Source organism: Camelina sativa, chromosome 20, assembly GCF_030686135.1.
Source record: "Camelina sativa cultivar CO46 ecotype springtype chromosome 20, ASM3068613v1".
NCBI lineage: Eukaryota > Viridiplantae > Streptophyta > Magnoliopsida > Brassicales > Brassicaceae > Camelina > Camelina sativa.
The window spans coordinates 29,827,725-29,853,112 of record NC_141899.1 but is presented as its reverse complement, the minus strand read 5'-3'; the positions used below and the strand labels follow the sequence as shown (position 1 = coordinate 29,853,112).

Sequence of the window (25,388 nt, the reverse complement as noted above, 5' to 3'; positions counted from 1 at the left end):
AGACACTTACATTTTCAAGTGGTCTATGTTAAGATTTTAAAAATTTGTTAAACGTGTAGGAATGAAACTTTGAAGTGTCGTGCCAAAGACAATTACGCTTCTCAATTCATGTATTCATGGGAATCAAATGGTTGCCATCTCATATATAAATCAGAACCTATGTTTTGTGTAATGCGGTTTATGAAGATCGGAGAATATGAAGATATGTAACATAAAATAGTTTTGATATAATCATCAAAAGGTAATCATTATATTCACTTCAAATTGTAGATGTCTATAGGTGCACCATGTATTAAAACACATTGGCCTCTTCGAAGATCTTTATAAAACTAGAGTTCAAAGGACTGGAGCATCATAAGGCTATGTAAGATGTTATTATGTACATAAAAATCAAGTTGTCTATAATGTTAAAGTGAAATTGTTTATTACACTTTATATATTTACATGTCTGAATTCGCAGGGCGTTATTACATAAATCATGTGATGGAACATCAAGGTGAAAGCTCAGGAACTCAGATGTAAACAATGGAGCCTTGAAAATCTTTTTTTTTTTTTGTATATTTGAATGTCTAAAAATTCTAAATGTTTGTACTAACCGCTACTTGAAATCCAAATATGGATTACGCTCATCTTTATTTTGTAACTGAGATAACACATTATAATATTGATCTTTTGGAATTTGCTTATGCTTAAGAAAATTTTGAATTTACTTATTGAATCTTAATATCTATTTACTACAGTTTAATTGTTTATTTATAAGACTTAACTAATATTTTACATTGAGAATATTTTGGATCTTTAGAAAGTAAACCCTTTTGTTTATGTGCAAATACAAAAAGTTCTTGACAATCAAATAAAACATTATAAACTTTTTTTAAAAGATAAAACACCATATTTTAAATTATTAATTATTACATATTAAATAAGAAAAAACAGCATATACTAAAGTATCAAAACCATTTTTCTTAAGATCTTATTACCGCGCTTACGCGTTGATATCTTCCTAGTTAATTATTAAAGGAATGCAGTGAATAACAAAAAAACTTTATAATTTAACTACTAACTATTCTAACCGCATACAATATATATTATATATTATATAATAATTATAAATCTAACCTTTGTCACCACCCTCTATCAATACCATCATTACCGGCCAACTCTTGCGATCACCACCTCCTGCCAACTCCGATGACCATCAACTCTGGCAGCCACCACCTTCGATTATCTCCGGCCATTTCCGGCCACCTTTTCTGGTCGTCAGCCGCCGGCTATCACTATCACCAACCACCATCATCAAACAAAGTAATTCTTTCTACTTTTAATTTTATTTTTCTAACTTTTTCAAATAACATGCTATATTTTTAATTCAATAATTGAATTTGGTTTTTTTTTTTCAACCATTGGATCACAGCAGGCTGGTCCATTAGCCAAATCCTTACATTCGTAGTAAGCGGGACTCGATCTCTGATATGATGGTGCATTGTGCATTAAGGACTTACTATTGAACACTGCACTAAAGTCATCTCACATAATTGAATTTGGTTATTAGGCAAATTGACCCTAATTATTATGGAGCAGACCCAAAAAACACGAAGACCTGGCTGAGCTTGAACAATATTTTTTCTAATGGTGGGGGATAAACAGCATGCAGCCGTACACTCGTCGGAACATGTTCGTCGCGTCCGCCACATCTCCCACGTATGATCTCATCTGTTTTCTGTCGCCACGTCTTATAATTACAGTAAAACCTTTGTAAAACAATTTTGTTTTTCGTTACAAACATTTTATCTTTAGCATGAATACATAATTGGCCAAAGTCTTTCGAAACTCATCATTTTCTCAGTTCGAATGTGACCATGATCCCATTATATTACGATCTAATCAACTGATATATAGCTTATCAATAACAAAAAAAAAATATTATAATTTTGTTGACAAATAGCGTATCCATCCGCAAAGATGACATCTAAAAATAATGGTTTAGTTTTTCTTGTTATATATATATAAATTGTATACAAATAAATACATAAAAGATTTGTCCTGTTGCTAATGCATGTGCCTATCTCAAAGATGATGTGTAAGACACATGCACAAGAATAAGCCATGCAAATTAAAATGTGTCAACTCCGTTCATTGATACGTTTTCTTTATTACAGCGTGAATCCAAAATTTATTTTCCGATGAAGACATATAAGTAGCGTTTTAAGTGAAGTGTAAAACTAATGTACATAGTCGATTCTACAAACCTGGTTCAATTCTTAATAAATTTATTCTCAACAACTTTTAATAACCAAAATTTAAATAAAATATCCTATAAATAGCAAGCTTCACATAACACAAGTGAGAAACCACAAAAAGTAAGTAAGAAAAATAACACAAAATGGATCGAGTCTCTTCTCTTCTTTCTTTCTCCTTAACACTTCTGATATTTTTCCATGGCTACACAGCTCAGCAGTTTCCAAACGAGTGCCAGCTCGACCAGCTCAATGCCCTCGAGCCATCACACGTACTGAAGAGTGAGGCTGGTCGCATCGAGGTGTGGGACCACCACGCTCCACAGCTCCAATGCTCAGGCGTCTCCTTCGCACGTTATATCATCGAGTCTAAGGGTCTCTACTTGCCCTCTTTCGTTAACACCGCAAAGCTCTCCTTCGTGGCTCAAGGTACGTACAATTCTTTCTATTTCGAGATTCGAATTTGTGACTCTATGTAAATTATTCTCAAGCACATGCCTAATATAATATTCTCTAGGATAACTTTTAACTAAATCTATGTAAATTATTTGATACACTATATATAGGAAGAGGTCTTATGGGAAAAGTGATCCCGGGATGCGCCGAGACATTCCAAGACTCATCAGTGTTCCAACCACGCCAAGGCAGACAGTTCGAGGGTCAGGGTGAAGAAGGTCAAAGCCAAAGGTTCCATGACATGCACCAGAAAGTGGAGCACATAAGGAGCGGTGACACCATTGCCACAACACCCGGCGTAGCACAGTGGTTCTACAACGACGGACAGCAACCACTTGTCATCGTCAGCGTCTTTGATCTAGCCAGTCATCAGAACCAGCTCGACCGCAACCCAAGGGTACATATAAACCAAAACCTCAAAAAAATATCATTATCTAGTCACAAAATAACAGAAAGTGATGTGGTTTTTTTTGGTGTGTGTTATGAAGCCATTTTACTTAGCTGGAAACAACCCACAAGGCCAAGAATGGCTACAAGGACGAAGGCAACAGCCACAAAAGAACATTTTCAGTGGGTTCGGACCCGAGGTTATTGCTCAAGCTTTGAAGATCGATCTTCAGACAGCGCAACAACTTCAGAACCAAGATGACAACCGTGGAAACATTGTCCGAGTACAAGGTCCATTCGGTGTCATTAGGCCACCTTTGAGGGGCCAGAGACCTCAGGAGGAGGAAGAAGAAAGAGTAGGTAACGGTTTAGAGGAGACCATATGCAGTGCCAGGTCCGTTGATAACCTCGATGACCCTTCTCGTGCTGACGTGTACAAGCCACAGCTCGGCTACATCAGCACTCTAAACAGTTACGATCTCCCCATCCTTCGCTTCATCCGTCTCTCAGCCCTCCGTGGATCTATCCGTCAAGTAAGTTAAAAAATGTTATATATATTATTATCTAACTAAGCTAAAGCCAAAGTAACTTTTGCATGCATATGAATGAGGGTGGACATTTTGATTCGGTTCGCTATAATATGTCCATTTCTACATTTAAACATGACTCTTGAAACGTGTGTGGGTGTAGAACGCAATGGTGCTTCCACAGTGGAACGCAAACGCCAACTCGGTTCTTTACGTTACAGACGGGGAAGCCCAAGTACAGATCGTAAACGACAACGGTGACAGAGTGTTCGACGGACAAGTCTCTCAAGGACAGCTTATTGTCGTACCTCAGGGTTTCTCCGTGGTGAAACGCGCAACAAGCGACCAGTTCCGGTGGGTCGAGTTCAAAACAAACGCAAACGCACAAATCAACACTCTTGCGGGACGAACCTCAGTGTTGAGAGGTTTACCATTGGCGGTCATAACCAATGGATTCCAAATCTCACACGAAGAGGCAAAGAGGGTTAAGTTCAACACACTCGAAACCACTTTGACACACAGCAGTGGCCCAGCTAGCTACGGAAGGCCAAGGGTGGCTACAGCTTAGGAGCTTAAATCTGCGGTGTGTTTAATAGTGAGCCTATACTGTAAAAGGAAGTTAAATAGTAGTAATAGTAATAATGTACCAAAATGTAACTGGTTTTGTTGAGGTTTTTTACGTTTCTGAATAAAATCTCTTTTTGTCTTTCTCAATTGTCTTCTATTTTACCACTGTTTAATTTTTTATAACCTTTATAGTTTACATGTTACCCGTAATTGATTGAAGTCTTGGAAACTTAACATTTTCTCCAGTTCGAGTACGTGTCTGTTAAATTACGATCTTGTGAAAAGTAAAATCAAAATCAAAAATCAAATGTAAGATATGTATGGAGGTGTTCAACGTAATAGTATACGGTTTATGTACGATGTAATTTGAAATGTAGAGGTAAAAGATGTTGTTCGTAACGGGAGATTGTGATTTGTGTGGGTACAATAAGTTGATTGTGGGACACTAGCTCGGTCCCAGGGTCAGATCTATTGTGGCTTCTGGAAAACTTCGATTTTAGGAAATATAGTTGTATATATAATTCTTTTTTAAAAAAAAAACTGATTTAACTATCTATATCACTAACAGCACCTCTATCAGTTATATTTGATGAGTATATACAGAATTTTCTATAATTAATTTTAATATTATTTAATTGTAGAGTACCAAAAAATATGTCTTAAATGTCTACTTGAAGACATTTTTATTCACTTTGGACACTTTTGAACAATCTAAAAACACTTAATTAAATAACACTCACAACAAAATAACCAATGGAGATGGTCTAAAGAACACTTATATTTTTGGCTAAATATCTTTAGAAGTATTCATAGTTAAGTGTGTTTGAGATATAGCAATTTATTTTGCCAAACAAAAAAAAGTAGAGCAATTTCTGGACGTGAATTACACTATACATATGGATGGAACAATTGCAAATAGAAAAAAAAAAAAAAAAAAACAAGTTATCCTACATATCAAAATGGTCAAACTTTGGCCCACTTTGATCCACAGTTTTTTTTTTCTGGCAACCAACTTGATCCTTAATTCATCGCTTGTAAAAGTATAAATTAATCTGTAAAGCATAAACTGTTAAATGCTGATGATAATTATTGAAGCTTTGTACCAAAATGCTACCAAAATGCTTGAAACATTGTAAATCTCATATTTGCTATCACCAAATATAACTGTCCCAAGACAGAGAATTTGGCTAGTCATTTAGAAGCAAAGAGAAGATGTAATTGAAGAGGGTTGCTTGCTAAGTAATAAAAAACCGCAACCAAATAAATTTTTAGATTTTTAATTATATGTACGATAAGCAAGTTTGATATACTCTTCTTCATAATAATTATATCATTTAATAACTTATTATTTATGTAGATGTCAAAGTTACTTATTAAACTAAAATCAAACAAAATTGTGTCAAACCAAAACCAAATTTCAATGGTTTTAAAATTTATACAAAATAAAAACATTTGAAAAACCAAAAAAAAAAAAAGTGAATCCAAACCAAATTGTAAAACTGTATTGCTACTGTCTACTCCACGTCTCCACCCATGCACATGCACCCACCTCAGCCCCAGCCCCATCGCCAGCAATTTTAGCCCCAGTTCCGGCCCCAAACTTAAAGGGATAGGAAATGAGTGTAATAGACTGAGATTTTTTTTTCATCAAAAATTTATAATATATTCGGTAAATCATCATATAAATTGCTTATCATCCAATCAAGAGGATTAAAAGTTAAAACTATCCACATAAAAAATTGAATAATTAAAAAATATAATTTTGTAAGCTACTATAGTATAATTTATTTTATTAAAATTTTTTTATATTGTATATTTTAAAAACCTTTAAAATGATTACATTAATAAAAGTTTAAATCCATTTTATAATATTGTTTCCATATGCTTTTCACATTCAAATATATTATTGTTGGTTCAGGTAAGTTATTTATTGAGATTAACAGAAGCAAGGAAGCAACATATGATGTATATACCACTAATATCACTAATATCAAAACTCATCACAATTTCAAGCGAAATTCAAGTCTAATACCTTTAAATAAATTACTATAAAAAAGAATGATTACTAGTATACGTAATAATGGGAAGTATTGATGTTTAAGAGACACATGTTCTGATGGTAGCATTATCATTCCAACAAGGTCACCCTCAATCCGATGCTCAAATTCGCCAAACATCTCACATGAACCAACCTACACTTCACTCGCGTCACCACTGAACAAGCCTGTGACCGCCTCTCATCCACCGACGAAACTCATAGCTTTGTGGACCTTGTGTTCTTCTTCGATGGTCTGCCTAAAGATGATCCTAGAGACCCCGATTCGATCGCAGAGTCACTGGCATTATCTCTATGCTGTTTACTCCATGGGTTCCAGCTGTTACAACGGCTCATAACATTCCTTGTGAAATCCTCTGGATCAATGCTTGTGCTGTTTTCTCGGTTTATTACCGTTACTACATGAAAGACAAACCCTTTCCTCGTTCTCGAAGATCCTAATCAAACCGTGAAGTTACCAGCGTCTACTCTTGTGGTTTGACCTCCAGAATCAATCAAAGCAGAGGTTATAGCTAGAGTTGCACCTGCAGCTATAGCTGTTGGGATGCTCCTTGTTGTAATATAGGAAAACAAATGTCACCACAATAAACCAGTTTACAATGGAGTTTAGCAACAAAAGAATGCACAAATTCATGGCAAGGAACAATTAAGCTCTTCCCAGACAAAAAACATATCTAACAATCCTTTGTTACTCCCACTCAATATTGTTGTTTGTCCGTCAGTTACTACTTAGATCCTAAAACCTATGAATCAAACTACATAATGCTAGGTCCAGCAACTTCAAATGGTCTTACCGAAACCAAATCAATTCCAAGCTACTTAATCATAGAGACAATGGTTTCTGCTGACACAATGACAAAACAGTAACAAACTATGAGACACGAAGAAACACCATTACCTCTATAACCAAGCACATAAGCTCCAGCCACAAAACAACAAAGTCCCTCTTGCAACTAAAGTTCTGAACCAACTGTTCAACATCGATGTAAACACCTTCGATTGCAGCAAAAGTCAGCCTGTGAGTTTCCATCATCTTCAATGTTCTGATAAACCCTGGATGAGCCACATTTCTCTCGCTAAAATGGTTCCTAATCATCACAACACCAAAACTAGTGACACTACCTTTCATTATCTTCATCATCGGACCATCCTCTTCTTGCGAAGGGTCAACCTAACAAATTACAAAACAATGCATCTGCGTTAAAGTCATACCAACCATTGAATCGTTTGTGAGAAAAAAATTAAAACATCAAACAGAGCTCCTGTTAACGTTTAATCAAAACACACTCGCAACGCCAAAACAGAGTAAACAGAAGAAAATAGAGGAAATAACAGAGTTGCTTATTTATTTAAATGATCCGATACAATGAAACAACGGTCACTGGGAACACAGATTCACCTTCTCACCTGCAAGAGTCTTGGAAGAGATTCTCCAGAAAAACGATGAGGGAAGATAGTTCTAGAAAGCTCTTAAAAGTTTACAACTCTGAAAATGCATAAAAGATAATGATGAGCTAACACTGCTCTTATACTGCCACCACATTAACAGTGTTAACCTCTTATTCCCGTTACTTGACGTTGACAACCTGCAACTTCTGCCACCTGCACATTGGCAGCTTTATTATTCCTTCTTCACGCGCCTGTCACTCTCTTATCCAAAACCATATGCTCCACGTGCGCTAAATGCCTCATTCGCTATATCAAAGCCCCCTATTTGAAGAACCTTGACCACAAGGTTCAAAAGCTTGGAACTTGCGTTGTAGATCATACAAAAACTCTCAAGTAGCTTCCTCCAGAGTCTCATTTTTCCACTGTACCAATACCTTTGTAACAGCACGGCCGTGACGTTTAACCATTTGGCGATCCAAGATTTGCACTGGTTCCTTGACAAAAATATCTAAAACGATAGTTGGTAACTGAGATGAAGTAAGAACATCACTAACCGCTGCCTTGATCTGTGAGACATTAAAGATCGGATGGATCAAGGAGGAGTCTGGTAACTGAAGTTTGTAGGCCACCTTATTACATCGGTCAATAACCTTATAAGGACCGTAATATGTTGGAGCCAACTTCTGTGTAGACCTCATCACAACAAAACCTTGACGATATGGTTGCAGCTTAACGAACATAGAATCTCCAATGTCAAGTTGACGTTCAGAGCGATGCTTGTCAGCAACTTGTTTCATGCGGTGTTGAGCTCGTAGTAAATGAAACTTGAGGATCAGTAGCATATCTTCTCGTTCTTGTAGACTACGAGCCACGACTGCAACCTTAGATTCACCCAGAAGATATGGTAGATGCACCGGTGGGGCTTGACCATAAACTGCCTCAAACGGACTAAGCTGAGTTGAAGTGTGAAAGTTTGTGTTATACCAAAATTCCGCCAAGGGTAACCAGTTGCTCCACAGTTGCGGTTTCTCACTACACATGCACCGTAAATATGTCTCCAAACACTTGTTAACCACCTCTGTTTGTCCATCACTCTGAGGGTGATACGCACTAGAAAACTTTAGCTCAACCCCTTGTAGAGAGAAGAATTCCTGCCAGAAGTTACTAACAAAGACCGTATCTCTGTCACTCACAATGGAATGAGGACAACCATGAAGCCTGAACACCGTATCCATAAAAGCTTGAGCAACAGACATTGCAGTATAGGGGTGTGACAAAGCCATGAAATTAGCCGCCTTAGTGAGCCTATCAACAACCACAAATATCACTGACTTGCCTGATGAAACTGGAAGTCCTTTGACAAAATCTATTGAGAGATCAGTCCAAATTGTCTTCGGAATTAAGAGAGGTTGCAGTAAACCAGGATAAGCAGCAGTATCATACTTACATTGCTGGCACACTGCAAAGCTTATTATATATGTCTGAGTATCAACCGCCATATTCTTCCAAAAAAACAACGCTTTTACCTTTTTGTAAGTAGCATCTCTACCGGAATGGCCTCCGGTTCCTGAACAATGCACCATTGCAAAATGGAGTTGCGTAGCTGCACGTCATTTGGGACCACAATCTTGCTTTTTCTACGCAAAACTGACTGCACCCACAAATAATGTCGCTTTGCTGCAGGGTTTGCCTGCAACTCACTAATGAACTTCTTAAGTTCTGCATCTATGTCATAATGAGCCTGATTATCCTTCATGAGATCGCATTCCAAAACTGACATGGCCATGTGTAGCACCTCAGCTCCTTCAACTCGAGACAAAGCATCAACATTTATATTATCCTTGCCTTGTTTGTATTGAATCTCGCAATCAAATTCCAAAAGCTTAGGCAGCCAATGCCGCTGGATAGGCGTGTTCAATCTCTGCTCCAGAAGGTACTTCAAACTTCTTTGGTCAGTTTTGATAATAAAATGGTTTGGTAAAAGATAGTGGCGCCATTTTTGGACCGCAAAGACCACTGCTAACAGTTCTTTCTCATAGATTGACAAGTTAAGCTGCTTCCCTTTCAAATGGTGGCTGATGAAAGCCAAAGGATGGCCTTCCTGCATTAGAACAGCTCCAATGCCACTAGAACAAGTGTCAGTTTCGACCAAAAAAGGTTTAGTGAACACTGGAAGTGCTAACACCGAAGCTTGACTTAGAGCAACTTTAAGGTTCTTGAATGCTTCGAAAGCTTCTTGAGACTAAATAAATGAATCCTTCTTAGTCATTGACGTTAAAGGACGCGCGATAGTGCTAAATGTTTTGACAAATCGCCGATAATAGCCTGCTAAACCCAGAAAACTGCGTAGTTGTTTCAAGTTAGAGGGAATGGGCTAGTTTGCAACAGCGTTGACCTTGGCAGGGTCTGTAGATACCCCACCAGCAGCAATAAATTCCTCAAATACTCAACCCTGTCTGTTGCAAATGCACACTTACTTTCCTTAGAAAAAAGACTATTCTGTCTCATTGTGTGAAAGACCAGGTGCAAGTGATTGATGTGGTCTTCCATATTAGAGCTGTAGACCAAGATGTCATCAAAGAAGATGATGAAAAATTTGCGCAAAAACTCCCTGAAGACATCATTCATCAAGTCCTGAAATGTAGCAGGAGCGATAGTTAGGCCAAAGGGCATAACTAAATAATCGTAATGGTCGTTGTGTGTTTTAAACGCCATTTTATGAATGTCCTCAGGCTCCATTCGAACTTGATGGTAACCTGCTCTAAGATCAATCTTTGAGAACATAGAGGATCCTCCCAACTCGTCCATTAGGCCCTCAATAAGTGGAATGGGGAACTTGTTCTTGATGGTGAGCACATTCAAGCCTCTATAGTCCAGACAAAGTCTCCAAGTTCCATCTTTTTTCTTAACAAGCACTACCGGGGATGAAAAGGGACTAGAATTAACTCTGATTGTGCCTGCAGAGAGTAGTTCTTTAACCATCTTGTCGATCTCGTCCTTCTGGTACATGGCGTACATGTAGGGTCGTTGATTAACCGGATCCGACCCCTCTTTCAAGACTATCTTGTGGTTGTGGCCTTTACGAAAAGGAGGCAGTGCAGTAGGCTCTTCAAAAATGTCGAAGAAAGTATGTTTTAACTCCAAAATAGCTGAATTGTTATCATTGTTGCGTTTTCTCATTCTCCACAGCACATAACATTGCATCTTTTTCTGTATTACTTCTTGAGAGCAAATCACAGAAAGTTGAACTGCTTCCTCTTAATTTTTGCTAAATTTAGACGCCGTAATTGTTATGACTGATCCTTCTTTAATTCCATGAAGAAGTATCTTATAATTTTTCCACCAAAAGCCCATTTCCAACTTCGGCAGATTCCATGTTGTGTCTCCCAGGGGTGCTAACCACTGAACTCCAAGCACCATATCACATCCTCCCAAAGGAATGAGCATGAAATCATCCTGAAACGTAGTACCCTGGAAGGACCATTGAAATTGCGGAACCTTACCCTGCACCTCAAGTCTACTACCATCCGCTACGGCAACAAGAGTAATTCCAGCTGTTTGTACTGCAACGCCCAACTTCTTTGCAGTTCTCGGGTCCATGAAATTGTGTGTGGAGCCTATATCCATTAAAATGAACATTACCTTCTTCCTGTGGATTCCCCTCACCTTCAAAGTTCTATAGTCTGCAATTCCTGCTACTGTGCTTATTGAACTCTAGGCATATCCTTGTCTTCCTCCAATGCCAATTGTTCCCCAATCCATCAGTATCCTCACTCTCCTCTTCTACTTCAATCATGAAGATTTGTGATTTTTTATGCTTCAGATAGTTATCCGGTGTGTACTTTTCATCGCAAATAAAACATAATCCCTTTGCTCTTCTGGCACTCATTTCTTCTTGAGATAGAAATTTCCTTACTGGCTTCTGGACACTGGAACCAACATTTTCCTGTGGAGTCTCCTTCTTGTTTTGAGGAAAATGTTTAACCGTTTCCGTCGTATTGCCACTACTTCCCTGCTTCGTATGAGACACCCCCGTCGTTGCTGTCTTAGGTGTAGGATGAGCCTTCTCATAGAGCCGTCCTAACACCAGACATTATCACACTGTTTGTGGCTGGAACATGCGGATGTGCATCTGAGTATCCATGCGCAACCCTGCAAGACATGCACACACCAAGTAATCCTCTCATAAAGTCACCCTCGTCCTGATCAAGTCAAATTTCAGATGATAATCCATGATCTCGTCAGTTTCCTGCAAATGCCTTCAACTCTGCAATCGGATCTTCCAACACATCCACAAACCTCTCCCTCATTAATAGCTTATACGAACCCCAATCATATAACAAACTCTAACCAAACAGAGTCTGAACTAAAGCATGGTACCATACTGCAGCATGACTATCAAAATGCATAGGTGCCATCCTTACCTTAGAATCACTCGGTGTAGAGTCTAGAACAAAATAGTCCTCTGCCTTATAGATCCATTCCAAAAAATGATCACTGTCAAACCTGGGGAAATCCACCCTTCCTAAGCGAGTAACTCATGGGTAGTGACCAGGACCAAAAAAATCCACCGCCATGTTGTTGCTCAAAAACCCCACCACTCGCATCTGGCATGGCCAACACTGCCAGAGGACTACGCGCACCTTGAGACCTCGAGCTTGAGGAAGCCTGCTGACCAGGAATCATCTTGATCATATGAATCATGTCGGCAATTTTTCGATCTAGCTTCCGATCTTGCTCTACAATCGCCAAATCTATCGCTTTGGTGCGATCGAGTAAGTTCCTTGCTTTTCCAGGGTTTTCTGCTTCACACTCCAATGTATGAGAACCATCACCGATGATAACGTTTAATCAAAACATACTCGCAACGGTAAAACAGAGTAAACAGAGGAAAACAGAGGAAATGACAGAGTTGCTTATTTGTTGAAATAATCCGGTAGAATGAAACAACGTTCACTGGGAACGCAGATTCACCTTCTCACCTGCAAAAGTCTCGGAAGAGATGCTCCAGCAAAACGATGAGGGAAGATAGTTCTAGAAAGTTCTTAAAAGTTTACAACTCTGAAAATGCATAAAAGATAATGATGAGGTAACACTGCTCTTATACTGCCACCACATTAACAGTGTTAACCTCTTATTCCTGTTACTTGACGTTGAAAACCTGCAACTTCTGCCACCTGCACATTGGCAGCTTTATTATTCCTTCTTCACGCGCCCGTCACTCTCTTATCCAAAACCATATGCTCCACGTGCGCTAAATGCCTCATTCGCTATATCAAAACCCCCCCTGTTTGAAGAACCTTGACCACAAGGTTCAAAAGCCTGGAACTTGCGTTGTAGATCATACAAAAACTCCCAAGTAGCTTCCTCCACAGTTTCATTTTTCCACTGTACCGATACCTTTGTAACAGCACGGCCGTGACGTTTAACCATTTGGCGATCCAAGATTTGCACTGATTCCTTGACAAAAATATATAAAACGATAGTTGGTAACTGTGATGAAGTAGGAACATCACCAACCGCTGCCTTGATCTGTGAGACATTAAAAACCGGATGGATCAAGAAGGAGTCTGGTAACTGAATTTTGTAGGCCACCTTACCACATCGGTCAATAACCTTATAAGGACCGTAATATTTTAGAGCCAACTTCTGAGTAGACCTCATCACAACATAACCTTGACGATATGGTTGCAGCTCCAGGTCACTCTCTTATCCAAAACCATATGCTCCACGTGCGCTAAATGTCTCATTCGCCATATCAGCTCCACCACAACAAACCCTAATTGGGCAATAAACGAAAAGACTCAAACACAAAACAAGATTGCTTAAAATTCCCCAATTTTCTCAGATTCGTCTCTTTTTAACACCAAAATACATGGACACATTACAAAATTCAAAAACCTAAGATAAGATTATAAGGAAAAACAAATATATCAAATTGGGTTTGATCAATTCTCTTACAGGGAACGTGATCTGAGAGTGAAAAGAAGAAAAATGAGAGCTTACCTTCGAGAGAAAGCTAGGAATAAGCTCACAAAATCTGAAATCCAAAGGAAAATGCCGCCATCAAATCTCTTACCAAGGTTATTTGATTGTTTCACCTCTCATGTCTTCTTCTTCTTCTTCTTCGAAGCTTTGGCTATCGACATGAATCGAGAGAGACGAGAGAGTGAATCAGACAATAAAAAAATAAAACAAAACTTTTTTTCATTTTTTTTTTACTCAGCCAATCACAATAAACATCTAATTTAACGACCGATGATTAATAAAACTGAGCTTTATTGCATTATATTTATTCTATTTTATTATTAGCAAACTTATAAGAAATTCGCTAGATACACTGTTGGAGGTGGTTTATTCAATATGGATGCTCTTCAGAAAGATTTGTTTTTCCTCTCTTATCTTTATCTCACAATCACATTAACATATACATATATATGCGTTGTAAATTTACAAGAGAAGCTAATGTATAGTTAAGAGCATCTCCATTAGTTATATTCGATAAGTGCCTAAAGATTTTCTTTTATAATTAATTCTAATATTATGTAACTGTGGGTGTCTTAAAAGTATCAGAAAATGTTTTAAGTATCTATTTGAAAACATTTTTGTTTACTTCCAGACACTCTCAAGACACTTTTAATTAAATAATATTAAAATTAATTATACAAAAATAAATAGACACTCAGCAAAAAATGACTCATGGAGATGGTCTACAACCATCTTCATCTGTGACAGTTTGGAGATGTCTTTTAAAACTTTTAAATATAAAAATAATAAAAAATATTATAAACTTGTGTTATCTCACTAAAATTGGTGTAGGCGCATGGACATTTAGATTCCAACATGTGCAAGTGTTTCTAAATTTAATATTAAAATATTTTTAAGACATAATTAAAGAGATGACCGATAATGGTGTTCTAAAGAGCATTTTTATTGGTGTAGCCCTGAGACGGATCAGGATATGTGTTTTTTTAGGGTATCCAGATTTGTTCCTGATCCGGCCGGATACACTAAATCACTATCTGAATTCGGCTCCGAAAATTCCGGATTCCGGATATCTTTAAGAAACCGGATATCAGCGGATATCCGGATCCGATCTAAACTTTTTTTTTCATTGATTTCGCCATGTCTTTTTCTCTCTTTCAACTCCTTTATTCTAGATCCACTCTCATTCTCTTTGTCTTTTCCTGTTATTTACCCTCATCTCTCTTTCTCGTTAGATCTCGATCTAGGCTATAGTTACGTTGGATTTTTGTGGCGAGAGAATAGCGGTTTTGTTCTGCATAGCTGATTCAGCGAACCTCTTTGTCGTGGAAGCACATTTGTTTTCAGATTTTGTAGATCCGCGAATAAAAAAAAATGATGAACAGAAAAATCGAACAGAAGAAGTGTTAGATCTGTTAATTTCTTTCTTTTCATAATTGTTTCAGTTCATTCCCAAATTAAAAAACAGTGAAAAATCGAGAAAGGAGAACAAAAAAATATCTAGTAAAGTGAACTGCTCCTCAAATTCTATGAGAGAGAAAGAGACTAAAAAGCTTAATGGACCAGTTAATGACTTTGACCCATACGAATATTCTATAGCCCATTAATATTCAATAGTCCACTAATAATATTAGACCCATTAACAATATATCCGGATCCCGGATATCCGGTGCACATTTTTGTATTATCCGGATCCGGCCGGATCCTTAGTTTTAATATGTGCATCTGGATCCGCTTGAGTGGATATCCTATTTTTTGGAACGGCTCCCAGATTGGATGCCAAATACTGGATAATAGGTCTCAGGGCTAGGTACAGGTGTCTTTAAAATAAATAAATAAATAAATATATATATATATATATATATATATATATATATATATATTGTCATCCTAACATTAATTAAAACATTGGTAACCCAAACCTGAGGAAAATTGATTACAAAAATAGTATCCGACACTAACAGTCTAGAAGAACGAGCTAAACAATCAGCCTTCACATTGGACGTCCGAAAATCTTGAAGAGAGTAAAAGAGGGCAAGAAGGCACTAAGAGCATCTCCAACCCATCTCTATATTTTTCTCTATTTAAGAGGCAAATATAGAAATCCCTATTTTAGAGGTAAATTTGCTCCAACCTACCTCTATTCTTATAAAGAAAAAAATAGCAATCTCAATTTAATAGGTGACAATAGAGGTGGGTTGGAGTAAAACTCACTTCTATTATAGAGTTTCTCTACTATAGAAGAAAATATAGAAAAACTCATTGGAGATGGTCTAAGTGCCTGGGATATCCAAGGAATTCTGGTGAACCCCAGGATAACCCTTAAGACTACATTGGCCTCCTCCCACAATAATTGTTCGCCTAAAGCCTGATTAATAATATCTAATGGGTCTGACTGAATCCCTTAAAAGACCTTTCTATTCCTATCCTTCCATAAGAACAATACAAGCCAGGGTATTTAATGATGAGTAGCTCCTAGAGCCAGAGAGAAAGTCCCACACCCAAAAATAATTCCAAAGTTGAGTACATCGACTCAGTTGGAAAACTTTCTTGAGGCAACGCTACCAAAACCGAATCCAAAATTTGACGGGAATGTGAACACTAAGAGTGTATGATTAATCATTTCTGCCGCAAAATCACATCTTTTACACAACACGTATCACAATGAACTCCCTGATAAGCTAAGTGTTCCGTCACTGGGAGAGAACCCCACGCTAATATTCCAAAAAAGTGTTTAATTTTTGGCGGGAGGTTCCAAGCATGAGCCTTTAAGGCAGTATAACTCGGACTGTACTTGATTTTGGCCGTCATGGCTTGAGCTAACTTATAACCCGACTTAACTGAGTACGCTCTAGATTTTGTATAATGCCATACCAGCCGGTCTGGCTTGAACAATTTGCTAATAGGCAAACTTCTAATAACTGGATATCCTCCTCATCGATAAACTCTTGGAGAATAGGCAAATGCTACTATCTAGAAAACGGATTAATCAAGTGATTAACCATTAAGTTTGGATGTAATTGTTGACCCCTACCATATGCTGGTCTAGGATGTTGGTCAGGAATCCAAAGATCGCACCAAACCGAAATACTACACCCTGACCCTAACATCCATCGTGCACCTCTTTCCACTAAACTTTTAGTTGAGAAAATACTTCTTCACCAAAATGAAGGATAGTACGGCTTTCTTACCAGCAATGGGTGTTTATTCCTAAAATAACGACCCTTAAACACCCGAGAAAATAAGGTCTCTGGGAATTGAATTAAATGCCAATACTGCTTAGCCGACAATGGATTATTGAGTTTATCCAAATAACGAAACCCCAATCCGCCATCAGTTTTATCTTTACACATTTTGTCCCATGCCACCCATTGAAGACCCCGATCTTTCCCATCATAATTCCACCGGAAATTCGAGATAGCACTTGTTAACTTTGTTGTTAAATCCTAAGAGAGTTTAAAACAAGACATAACATGTGTTGGAAGGGCCAAGGCTACCGACTTAATCAGAACTTCCTTCCTTCCCTTGGATAAGTATTTAGCCGTCCAGCCATTAACCCAATCATTCAACATGTCCTGAGCATTACCGAAAACTTTATTTCTTGAAACCCCAAGATTCTCGGGAATACCCAAATAGGAGACCATACCCCTCCCTTAGAAATCTCAATCCAATTTTAACTTATCCTTAATCGCAGTTGTAACTTTTTTACCAAACATAATAGAAAAATTTGTCAACATTTACCTCCTGACCGGAAGCTTTACCATAGTTAGCTATGATATTCATGACCGTTGAAAATTGTTCTTCATCTGCTTTACAAAAAACAGACTATCATCCGCAAAAAAAGCAAATGGGAAATAGGAGGACAATTGCGGGCAAGCTTAATAACAGTAATTTTTTCCTCCCTCTCTACCTTCTTAATAAAAGAATTAAGCAAAGACTTAGAATTAAAGTATAGAATAAATGAAATATAAATCTAACAACCCCTAAAATTGCCACCTAAACTAAGATCATCTCCCCCCCCCCCTTTGATTATCCTTTTAAACCCAACTAGAAAACTACTCTAGTATGTTTAAGGAAATCATCAAAGCAAGGTTGAATAAACTCATAAACATAAAAAAATAAATAGAGAAAAGAGTTTTAGATATTACTTCAATGATTATAAACAAGGTGTAAGATCTTCTTCCTTTAGAAACAATAATAAAAGTAAAACGAATATAAAGAGAACTGGTGGATCTTCAAAGCTTCAAAGGAACGGCAAGCAAGAGAGCTTCTCTGGTCGTCTAAGGTCGCACGGGAGGGGCGGTTTAAGAGGCAACGAAGAACACCTAAAATACTTGATAATAGACATTAAAGCCATGAAATCATGTCAAACTCTTTCTAAATGCATACTAAAACTATAGCTAAAATGGGTAAATTAATGATGTTATCAATAAGTAACCGAACTCACACACCACATTATCCATGAATCCATTTTGCATTAAAGCCTAAACTAACTAAGACCACCTCCAAAAAGTTACATTCTACACGGTCATATGCCTTACTCATATCTGTCTTGAAAGCCAAAAAATCCGATTTACATAACCTATTAGTTCCATGAAACATCTCTTGAGCAATCAGGATACTGTCCATGATTAACTGTCCTGAAATGAAAGACGATTGAATTTCCAAAATTATTTTATGTTACATATTGTCTTAGATATTTTTTATGATTAATTTATTATTAGTTAATTGAGTGTCTTAAAAAAGAGATGTTAAATGGTTTTTTGTAGACTTGTAATGGATAACTAAAGTATTAAATACTAATTATTTTTCTTATTTTATAAGTCACTAAAAAATATTAAAGAATCAAAGAGTAGAAAAGAGAGTAGAAATGAAAAAGAGTTTCTCAAGGTAGATAATTAAGAGCATTTACAATAGGAATTTCTCACAAAATTTTCTAACTTAAAAGAACTTTAAGAAAATGTTTACCGAATAAAAAAAAAGAGAAACTTTCCCATACATGAATTTCGAGCCAATATCATCTTTTCAACTCTCCGGCGTCGATGTAGCTATGGCTCGTCGGTGTAGCTCCGGGTCGTCAGCGTCAGGGGATCTTGCTGCTTCTCTCTGCTTCTTTCTCCTTTTTAGCTCTTCCTTATTAACCTTTTTCCCATTTTTCCTAATCTTTTGCTACCTTTCTCAATCTATTATGTCAACTCCAAATCTGGGAAATTCCTCAATCAACAGTTGGATCAGGATTCCGGTCAAACTCTCCACCTTATCTATGTACCCTGTCTTACTATCTGCGAATCTGAAGTCCTCTGCACTACACAAATCACGTTTTGTAATTTTGTTTTCACATGGAAACTTCACCTTGGCTTCGTTGATGGCAGAAGAGCTTGTGCTTGTACCATCAGCTGTGTCTCGCCGGGGGAGGATGTCGACGGCGTACGGCAAGGGTTTTTTTAGGACCACCATTTTCAGTTCTTCTTGGACCTCCGCTTCAATGACAAACTCTCCAACAGTTGGATCATTCATTGCAAATCCTGGTAATTCCTCTGACCAGCCGCCGTGCATCGAGCTGTTTGTGGCCACCAAAAGGAAACCCTACTTTTTCTTACCAAAAGGAAACCCTACTTTTTCTTAATGGACCTGATTCATGAAGTCGGTCCATTAACAGTTTCTCACCTTCAGTGTAGTGACCCTCACTACGGAATAAAATTTTCCTGAAGAATTGACCCGGAAGGGGATCAAAAAGGAAGGAAGTTACGGGAGATGGGAAAGAACCCGCTAAAAATAATATTTTATTAAGCGGAGTTAGTGGAGTTGAAGAAATTAATTAAATATTCATAGTGGAGGAACCACTAATGAATTATTTAATTGGTGGAGAGGAAAGTGGAGAGGAATATTCCCACCCACCCGATTTTTGTCCCAAGTTAGTGGAGGAATTATTTAATCACTCAAGAGTGTGAGTGGAGAAGAATATTCCTAGATGCCATCGAAAATGTGTGAGTGGAGGAGAATATTCTTGATTCCCTGGAGAATTTAGTGAGCGGAGGAGAATATACTTTGACGCCATGCGAGTTGGGTGAATGTAAGCGTGACACATCGCCCCCTGAGGTGTCATCACCACACGCCTGAGACATGAGAAGGCGACACCTCACCTCTTTTGCATGTCTCCACTACTTCACTCAAGACTCTATAAATAGCCTCATTCTTTCTCATTTGGAGAAGAGAAAATAAAGGAGTGCCAAGGGCTGTCGAGAGTGAGAGAGAAGAGAAGGGAGCGAAGCTCTGGAGAATTGTTTTGAGAAGTCTCGTCGATCAGTTGCTGCATCTGAAAAGTGAAGATTGAAGCTACCAAGGATTCCAACGGTTTCCTCTTGGGTTCTTCGACAATCTGTGAATTCATGGAGCATAGATCTGAACTAGATTGTTGTCAACGACTCAATCTAGTGTCAGTTTGCATGTGCATATAGTTGCATTTCTGCTTGATTTTCTTGTTAGAATTTCTTGTGTTTTGCATGCACCTTGAGTTGGTTGCTCAGTGTGGGATGTGCTCCATGGTAGATCTTATGCATGATTGCGGATCTGCATTTTAGATATATTGCATGTGAGGTTAAGTGGTGGTATTTAGTGATTTATAAGTTCTTTAAGGCTTATAAACTTGAATACCCACTTTTGGTGAGGACTTGGTGTGTTATAAGTTCTTTAAGGCTTATAAACATAAGTACCCATGAAAATAGAAGGTCTTAGTGTGTGGCATTGTGACAGGAGGTTCAACAGCCATAAGCACACTATGACAGGGATATGTCTGACCTTCGCCCGGTTGGTTACGACATGCATCATACATAAGTGTTGTGTTGCATGTCGAATGCTCGGAGAGACTTGGTTAGCTACCATGGCCGGAGCTCTACACGACGGTGTAGTTATGTGGAAATCTCCGATTGCATGCCGAGGTGGATGCAATGCGGAGAAAATGGGTGATTGGCGAGAGGCAGCATATATGGGCCATAGTAAACTTGTTTAAAAATATTTTCTTTTTATTCAAGTTTGCATGTTTGTAGATTGCTTGCATTTGTTGCTTTTAGCTTCTGCATGTTTTCTCTGCTTGATTGCTTGTTGTGTGTTGCATGATTGATTCCGTGTGATTTTGGGGTTGGGATGAGAATCTAATCTTCTGCAGGGATCCCTGTTACTCACTAAGTAATCTTAGATTACTTATGATAGTGTTTGTCCTGCAGGCAACCAGTAGAGGGTGTTAGAGGGCGTGTTGGACGATAGGAGCCCGGAAAGTAGATTTTGTGCATTTGTGTAAAGAAAAAGTATGTTATATTTTATAAGAAAAATCTGTATAATCTTTTTGGCAATAGGTCTGGCCATAAACGCTTCAAATATTTTGCTAAGACTTGTGAATTATTTTATTTAATAAAAGAATCGGTTTTATATTCGAATACGAGTATCGGCTCATAGATCCTTGTCCGGGACAGCGCAACACTTGGGCATCGCGAAGGTATAAAAGCCTAAGTGGTGTCTATAGTGGTGGAGACCTCGCTGATGGTCCGGCCAAGGCCATAAATGGGGTTTAGAACCTTGGCCGGGTCGTTGGTGGTCGTTTCCAAGTGACGTCTCAGGGCCGTTCTGGGTATTTCCGGCCATAAGACGGTTCGGGGGCGTTACATTCAGCCCATCTTCCAAAAAACCAAGTCCACCTATTCAAATTCATTGACAAACTCTAGCTCATAATTAGCTCTAGATTGTGTCTATCTTCTCTTAGGCCGAGACTCTTCTCGAGCGATAAACCAATTAGACTGCTAGGTTTTCTCATTCAGTTAGTTAGATCTCTAGTATCTGCTCTTATATGGTAATCACCTCTGCTCCCGTGGTTCCGAGGTTTCTTGACGTTTCAGCTCTAAACTCTTATTGCCAACAACTTGATTATGGCTATAGAAGACTCTTAGCCAATAGTCACCATTTGTCAATACTAGCAAGCGACTTTAGCCACCATTCAAAGACCTTCAATCCTATATGCTTTGCTTTTCTGAAACCATTAGAAAGCATCACCCTTCTTTCGCCGGTAAAATTGAACTATAACTTGTCCATGTCATGCTAACTACAAAATTTGTGTGGAAGCCTTAATCTCCATGGTTATGGCTCTTATGCGAGAGAGACTCTACCTGTTATGTTACGGTGTGAGATATATCTTTGGTGCATCCTTTTGATAGCTTCTTTTGAGAGTTTCTTTGCTCCCAAGTTCATGAAGTTTCATGGTTTGGCCTTTAACTACTTAAAGGAGCTTTTTTCGCGCCAGCAAGACGCTTAGCAATGAATTCATTATCAACATCACCTAGTCTTTATTTGATAGGGACCATCTAGTTTTCATTGAACTTCTCGTGGAAAACTTATCGACACACCTTGACCTCTCATGTAACATTTTCTTTTTAGCTTATGCTTCAAAGCTTTTTTGGATTAATCGTCGTTTTATCTTATTTTATTTTTTTGTGATATTGAGAAATGTTTTTGTATCTTTTGTTTTAGACTTTAGATCTCTGTACCCTGCTCTTATAGTTATGTAAATGAAATCAAATATTTCACCCCAAAAAAAAAACTTTAAAAGGCATTCTCATTTGTTTTGAAAAACTTTTACAATAAAAATTATTATTTTATATTTTATTAATTTTTTTGTTGATGATAAAATTGGATGAGAGACTACCAATGCAAATGGTCTAATAACAAATCTGTAAGAAACCACAGTAATACAATATCATGTTTTTAATGACAAATTTAATTTTAAAAATAAAATTTAAAAACATAACTAAATAATATTGGAAATTTTAATATTTTATTAATTAGATATATATCCAAATCGGTCTCTCCACCATCTTATTCTCCTTAATAATAGACTTTTATCACTATTGATCATCATCTTCTTAGGTTTCACTATTCTTAATATTCTAGTTCTTCATGTTTCATTCCTAATCTCTTGATTTGATACTTTCTTCAATATCATTCTCTTTATAATTACGGTCTAATCAGTTTATATATATAGCTAATGGATAATAAATAACATAAACAAATTTTAATAATTTTGTTGACAAAATAGCATATCCATCCGTACGGATGATGGCATCTACAAAAAATGGTTTATATACATCTTGAGAGTTGTACACAATAAATACATAAATAAATACAAATTTGTCCTGTTACTAAATAAGTAAATAAAGATTACGTGCCTATCTCAAAGCTGATGTGTAAGAAACATGCACACAAATAAGCCATGCAAAATGAAATGTGTCGAGTCTGTTCATTAATATGTTTTCTTTACAGCGTGAAGACATAAAAGTAGCAATTCAAGTGTGTAAACTGTACATAGTCGATTCTATATACCTGGTTCTTGTTAGAATCAATTTATCCTTCAATAACTTTAAATAAACAAAATTCAAATAAATATTCTATAAATAGCTTTACATAACGCAAGTAAGAAACCACAAAAAGTAGGAAAGAAAAACAAAAATGGCTCGAGTCTCTTCTCTTCTTTCTTTCTCCTTAACACTTTTGATATTTTTCCATGGCTCCACAGCTCAGCAGTTTCCAAACGAGTGCCAACTCGACCAGCTCAATGCGCTCGAGCCATCACACGTACTGAAGAGTGAGGCTGGTCGCATCGAGGTGTGGGACCACCACGCTCCTCAGCTCCGATGCTCAGGCGTCTCCTTCACACGTTATGTCATCGAGTCTAAGGGTCTCTACTTGCCCTCTTTTGTTAACACCGCGAAACTCTCCTTCGTGGCTCAAGGTACGTACGATTCTGTCTATTTCGAGACTCAAATTCGTGACTCTATGGTCCATGCTCTTTAGAACAAATACATTGTTAGGGATTCATATTTTGATCAAAAATGCACTATATATAGGAAGAGGTCTTATGGGAAAAGTGATCCCCGGATGCGCCGAGACATTCCAAGACTCATCAGTGTTCCAACCACGCCAAGGCAGACAGTTCGAGGGTCAGGGTGAAGAAGGTCAAAGCCAAAAGTTCCATGACATGCACCAGAAAGTGGAGCACATAAGGAGCGGTGACACCATTGCCACAACACCCGGAGTAGCACAGTGGTTCTACAACGACGGACAGCAACCACTTGTCATCGTCAGCATCTTCGATCTAGCTAGTCACCAGAACCAGCTCGACCGCAACCCAAGGGTACATATAAACCAAAACCTCAAAAATATATCATTATCTAGTCACAAAATAACAAAAAAGTGATGTGCTTTTTTTGGTGTGTGTTATGAAGCCATTTTACTTAGCCGGAAACAACCCACAAGGCCAAGTATGGCTACATGGACGAGAGCAACAGCCACAAAAGAACATTTTCAGTGGATTCGGACCTGAGGTTATTGCTCAAGCTTTGAAGATCGATCTTCAGACAGCGCAACAACTTCAGAACCAAGATGACAACCGTGGAAACATTGTCCGAGTACAAGGTCCATTCGGTGTCATTAGGCCACCTTTGAGGGGACAGAGACCTCAGGAGGAGGAAGAAGAAAGAGTAGGTAACGGTTTAGAGGAGACCATATGCAGTGCCAGGTCCGTTGATAACCTCGATGACCCGTCTCGTGCTGACGTGTACAAGCCACAGCTCGGTTACATCAGCACTCTCAACAGTTACGATCTCCCCATCCTTCGCTTCATCCGTCTCTCAGCCCTCCGTGGATCTATCAGTCAAGTAAGTTAAAAATATATATTATATAATATAACTAAAAACCAAGTAACATTTGCATGCATATGAATGAGGATGGATATATTGAAAAGTTCGGTTCGGTTTATCTGAAACTCTATAACCAGTTTAATTGAGTTTCAAAATATTTTGGTTTGGTTGGTCTCAGTTAAGGTATCGTTCGCTATAATTATATGTCCATTTCTACATTTAAACATGACTCTTCAAACGTGTTTGCGTGTAGAACGCAATGGTGCTTCCACAGTGGAATGCAAACGCGAACGCGGTTCTTTACGTGACAGATGGGGAAGCGCAAGTACAGATCGTAAACGACAACGGTGACAGAGTGTTCGACGGACAAGTCTCTCAAGGACAGCTTATTGTCGTACCTCAGGGTTTCTCGGTGGTGAAACGCGCAACAAGCGACCAGTTCCGGTGGGTCGAGTTCAAAACAAACGCAAACGCACAAATCAACACTCTTGCTGGACGAACCTCAGTCATGAGAGGTTTACCATTAGCGGTCATAACCAATGGGTTCCAAATCTCACACGAAGAAGCAAAGAGGGTCAAATTCAACACACTCGAGACTACTTTGACTCACAGCAGCGGCCCAGCTAGCAACGGAAGGCCAAGGGTGGCTGCAGCTTAAGAGCTTAAAAATGTGGCGTTTAACAGTGAGCCTCTACGGCTCTACTGTTAAAGGAAGTTAAATAGTAATAATAATGTAACTAGTTTTTGTCGAGGTTTTTACTTGTAAAATGCAACTTCTTTTCTGAATAAAATCTCTTTTTGTTTTTCTCGATCGTCTCTTTATATTTTACCACTGTTTAAATTTTAAAACCTTTTATAATTTATATATTATACATACTGATTGAAATCTTGAGAAAATGAGAACTTTTTTTGTTGAAGAGAACTTAACCTTTATCATATTCGAGTTTATATGACCGTTAAATTGGGAGATCAATGAGATTGATCCAAACCGAGTCGAGATCAACGAAGACTATGAAGGGATCAGGTCGAGGTTTGGTAATGGAAGTGTTGTGGATTTGTCAATATATTAATTTAGGAAATTACCATTATTCCTATATCTATA

The 25,388-nt window shown here is 38.0% G+C and overlaps 2 protein-coding genes across 3 annotated transcripts; both read left to right on the top strand.

Moving 5' to 3' along the window:
* Positions 1 to 2,095: 2,095 nt before the first annotated feature.
* On the top strand, positions 2,096 to 4,321 carry LOC147919599 (12S seed storage protein CRA1-like). Of its 2 annotated transcripts, XM_087505083.1 has the most exons (5): positions 2,096 to 2,360; positions 2,451 to 2,666; positions 2,804 to 3,090; positions 3,182 to 3,613; positions 3,771 to 4,321. In XM_087505083.1, exons 3-5 carry the CDS (start codon positions 2,815 to 2,817, stop codon positions 4,173 to 4,175), a joined length of 1,113 nt encoding a protein of 370 aa, XP_087361209.1. In that variant the 5' UTR covers positions 2,096 to 2,360; positions 2,451 to 2,666; positions 2,804 to 2,814; the 3' UTR covers positions 4,176 to 4,321. The 2 variants fall into 2 exon arrangements, with proteins under 2 accessions (XP_087361209.1, XP_087361208.1); XM_087505082.1 differs by having other exon boundaries at positions 2,183 to 2,666.
* Positions 4,322 to 22,834: 18,513 nt separating this feature from the next.
* On the top strand, positions 22,835 to 25,095 carry LOC147919598 (12S seed storage protein CRA1-like). Its single transcript, XM_087505081.1, has 4 exons — positions 22,835 to 23,379; positions 23,495 to 23,781; positions 23,873 to 24,304; positions 24,540 to 25,095. The coding sequence occupies exons 1-4, from the start codon at positions 23,097 to 23,099 to the stop codon at positions 24,942 to 24,944; spliced, it is 1,407 nt and encodes a 468-aa protein (XP_087361207.1). The 5' UTR covers positions 22,835 to 23,096; the 3' UTR covers positions 24,945 to 25,095.
* The last annotated feature ends 293 nt before the right edge of the window (positions 25,096 to 25,388 follow it).

What these genes read in the sequence shown, in the direction of transcription:
- LOC147919599 (XM_087505082.1), top strand. Translation starts at nt 2,384, where the DNA reads ATGGATCGAGTCTCTTCTCTTCTTTCTTTCTCCTTAACACTTCTGATA. An exon ending in GCTCTCCTTCGTGGCTCAAG is followed by an intron (nt 2,667 to 2,803) that starts GTACGTACAATT and finishes CACTATATATAG; the next exon opens with GAAGAGGTCTTATGGGAAAA. An exon ending in TCCGTGGATCTATCCGTCAA is followed by an intron (nt 3,614 to 3,770) that starts GTAAGTTAAAAA and finishes GTGTGGGTGTAG; the next exon opens with AACGCAATGGTGCTTCCACA.
- LOC147919598 (XM_087505081.1), top strand. Translation starts at nt 23,097, where the DNA reads ATGGCTCGAGTCTCTTCTCTTCTTTCTTTCTCCTTAACACTTTTGATA. An exon ending in ACTCTCCTTCGTGGCTCAAG is followed by an intron (nt 23,380 to 23,494) that starts GTACGTACGATT and finishes CACTATATATAG; the next exon opens with GAAGAGGTCTTATGGGAAAA. An exon ending in AGCTCGACCGCAACCCAAGG is followed by an intron (nt 23,782 to 23,872) that starts GTACATATAAAC and finishes TGTGTTATGAAG; the next exon opens with CCATTTTACTTAGCCGGAAA.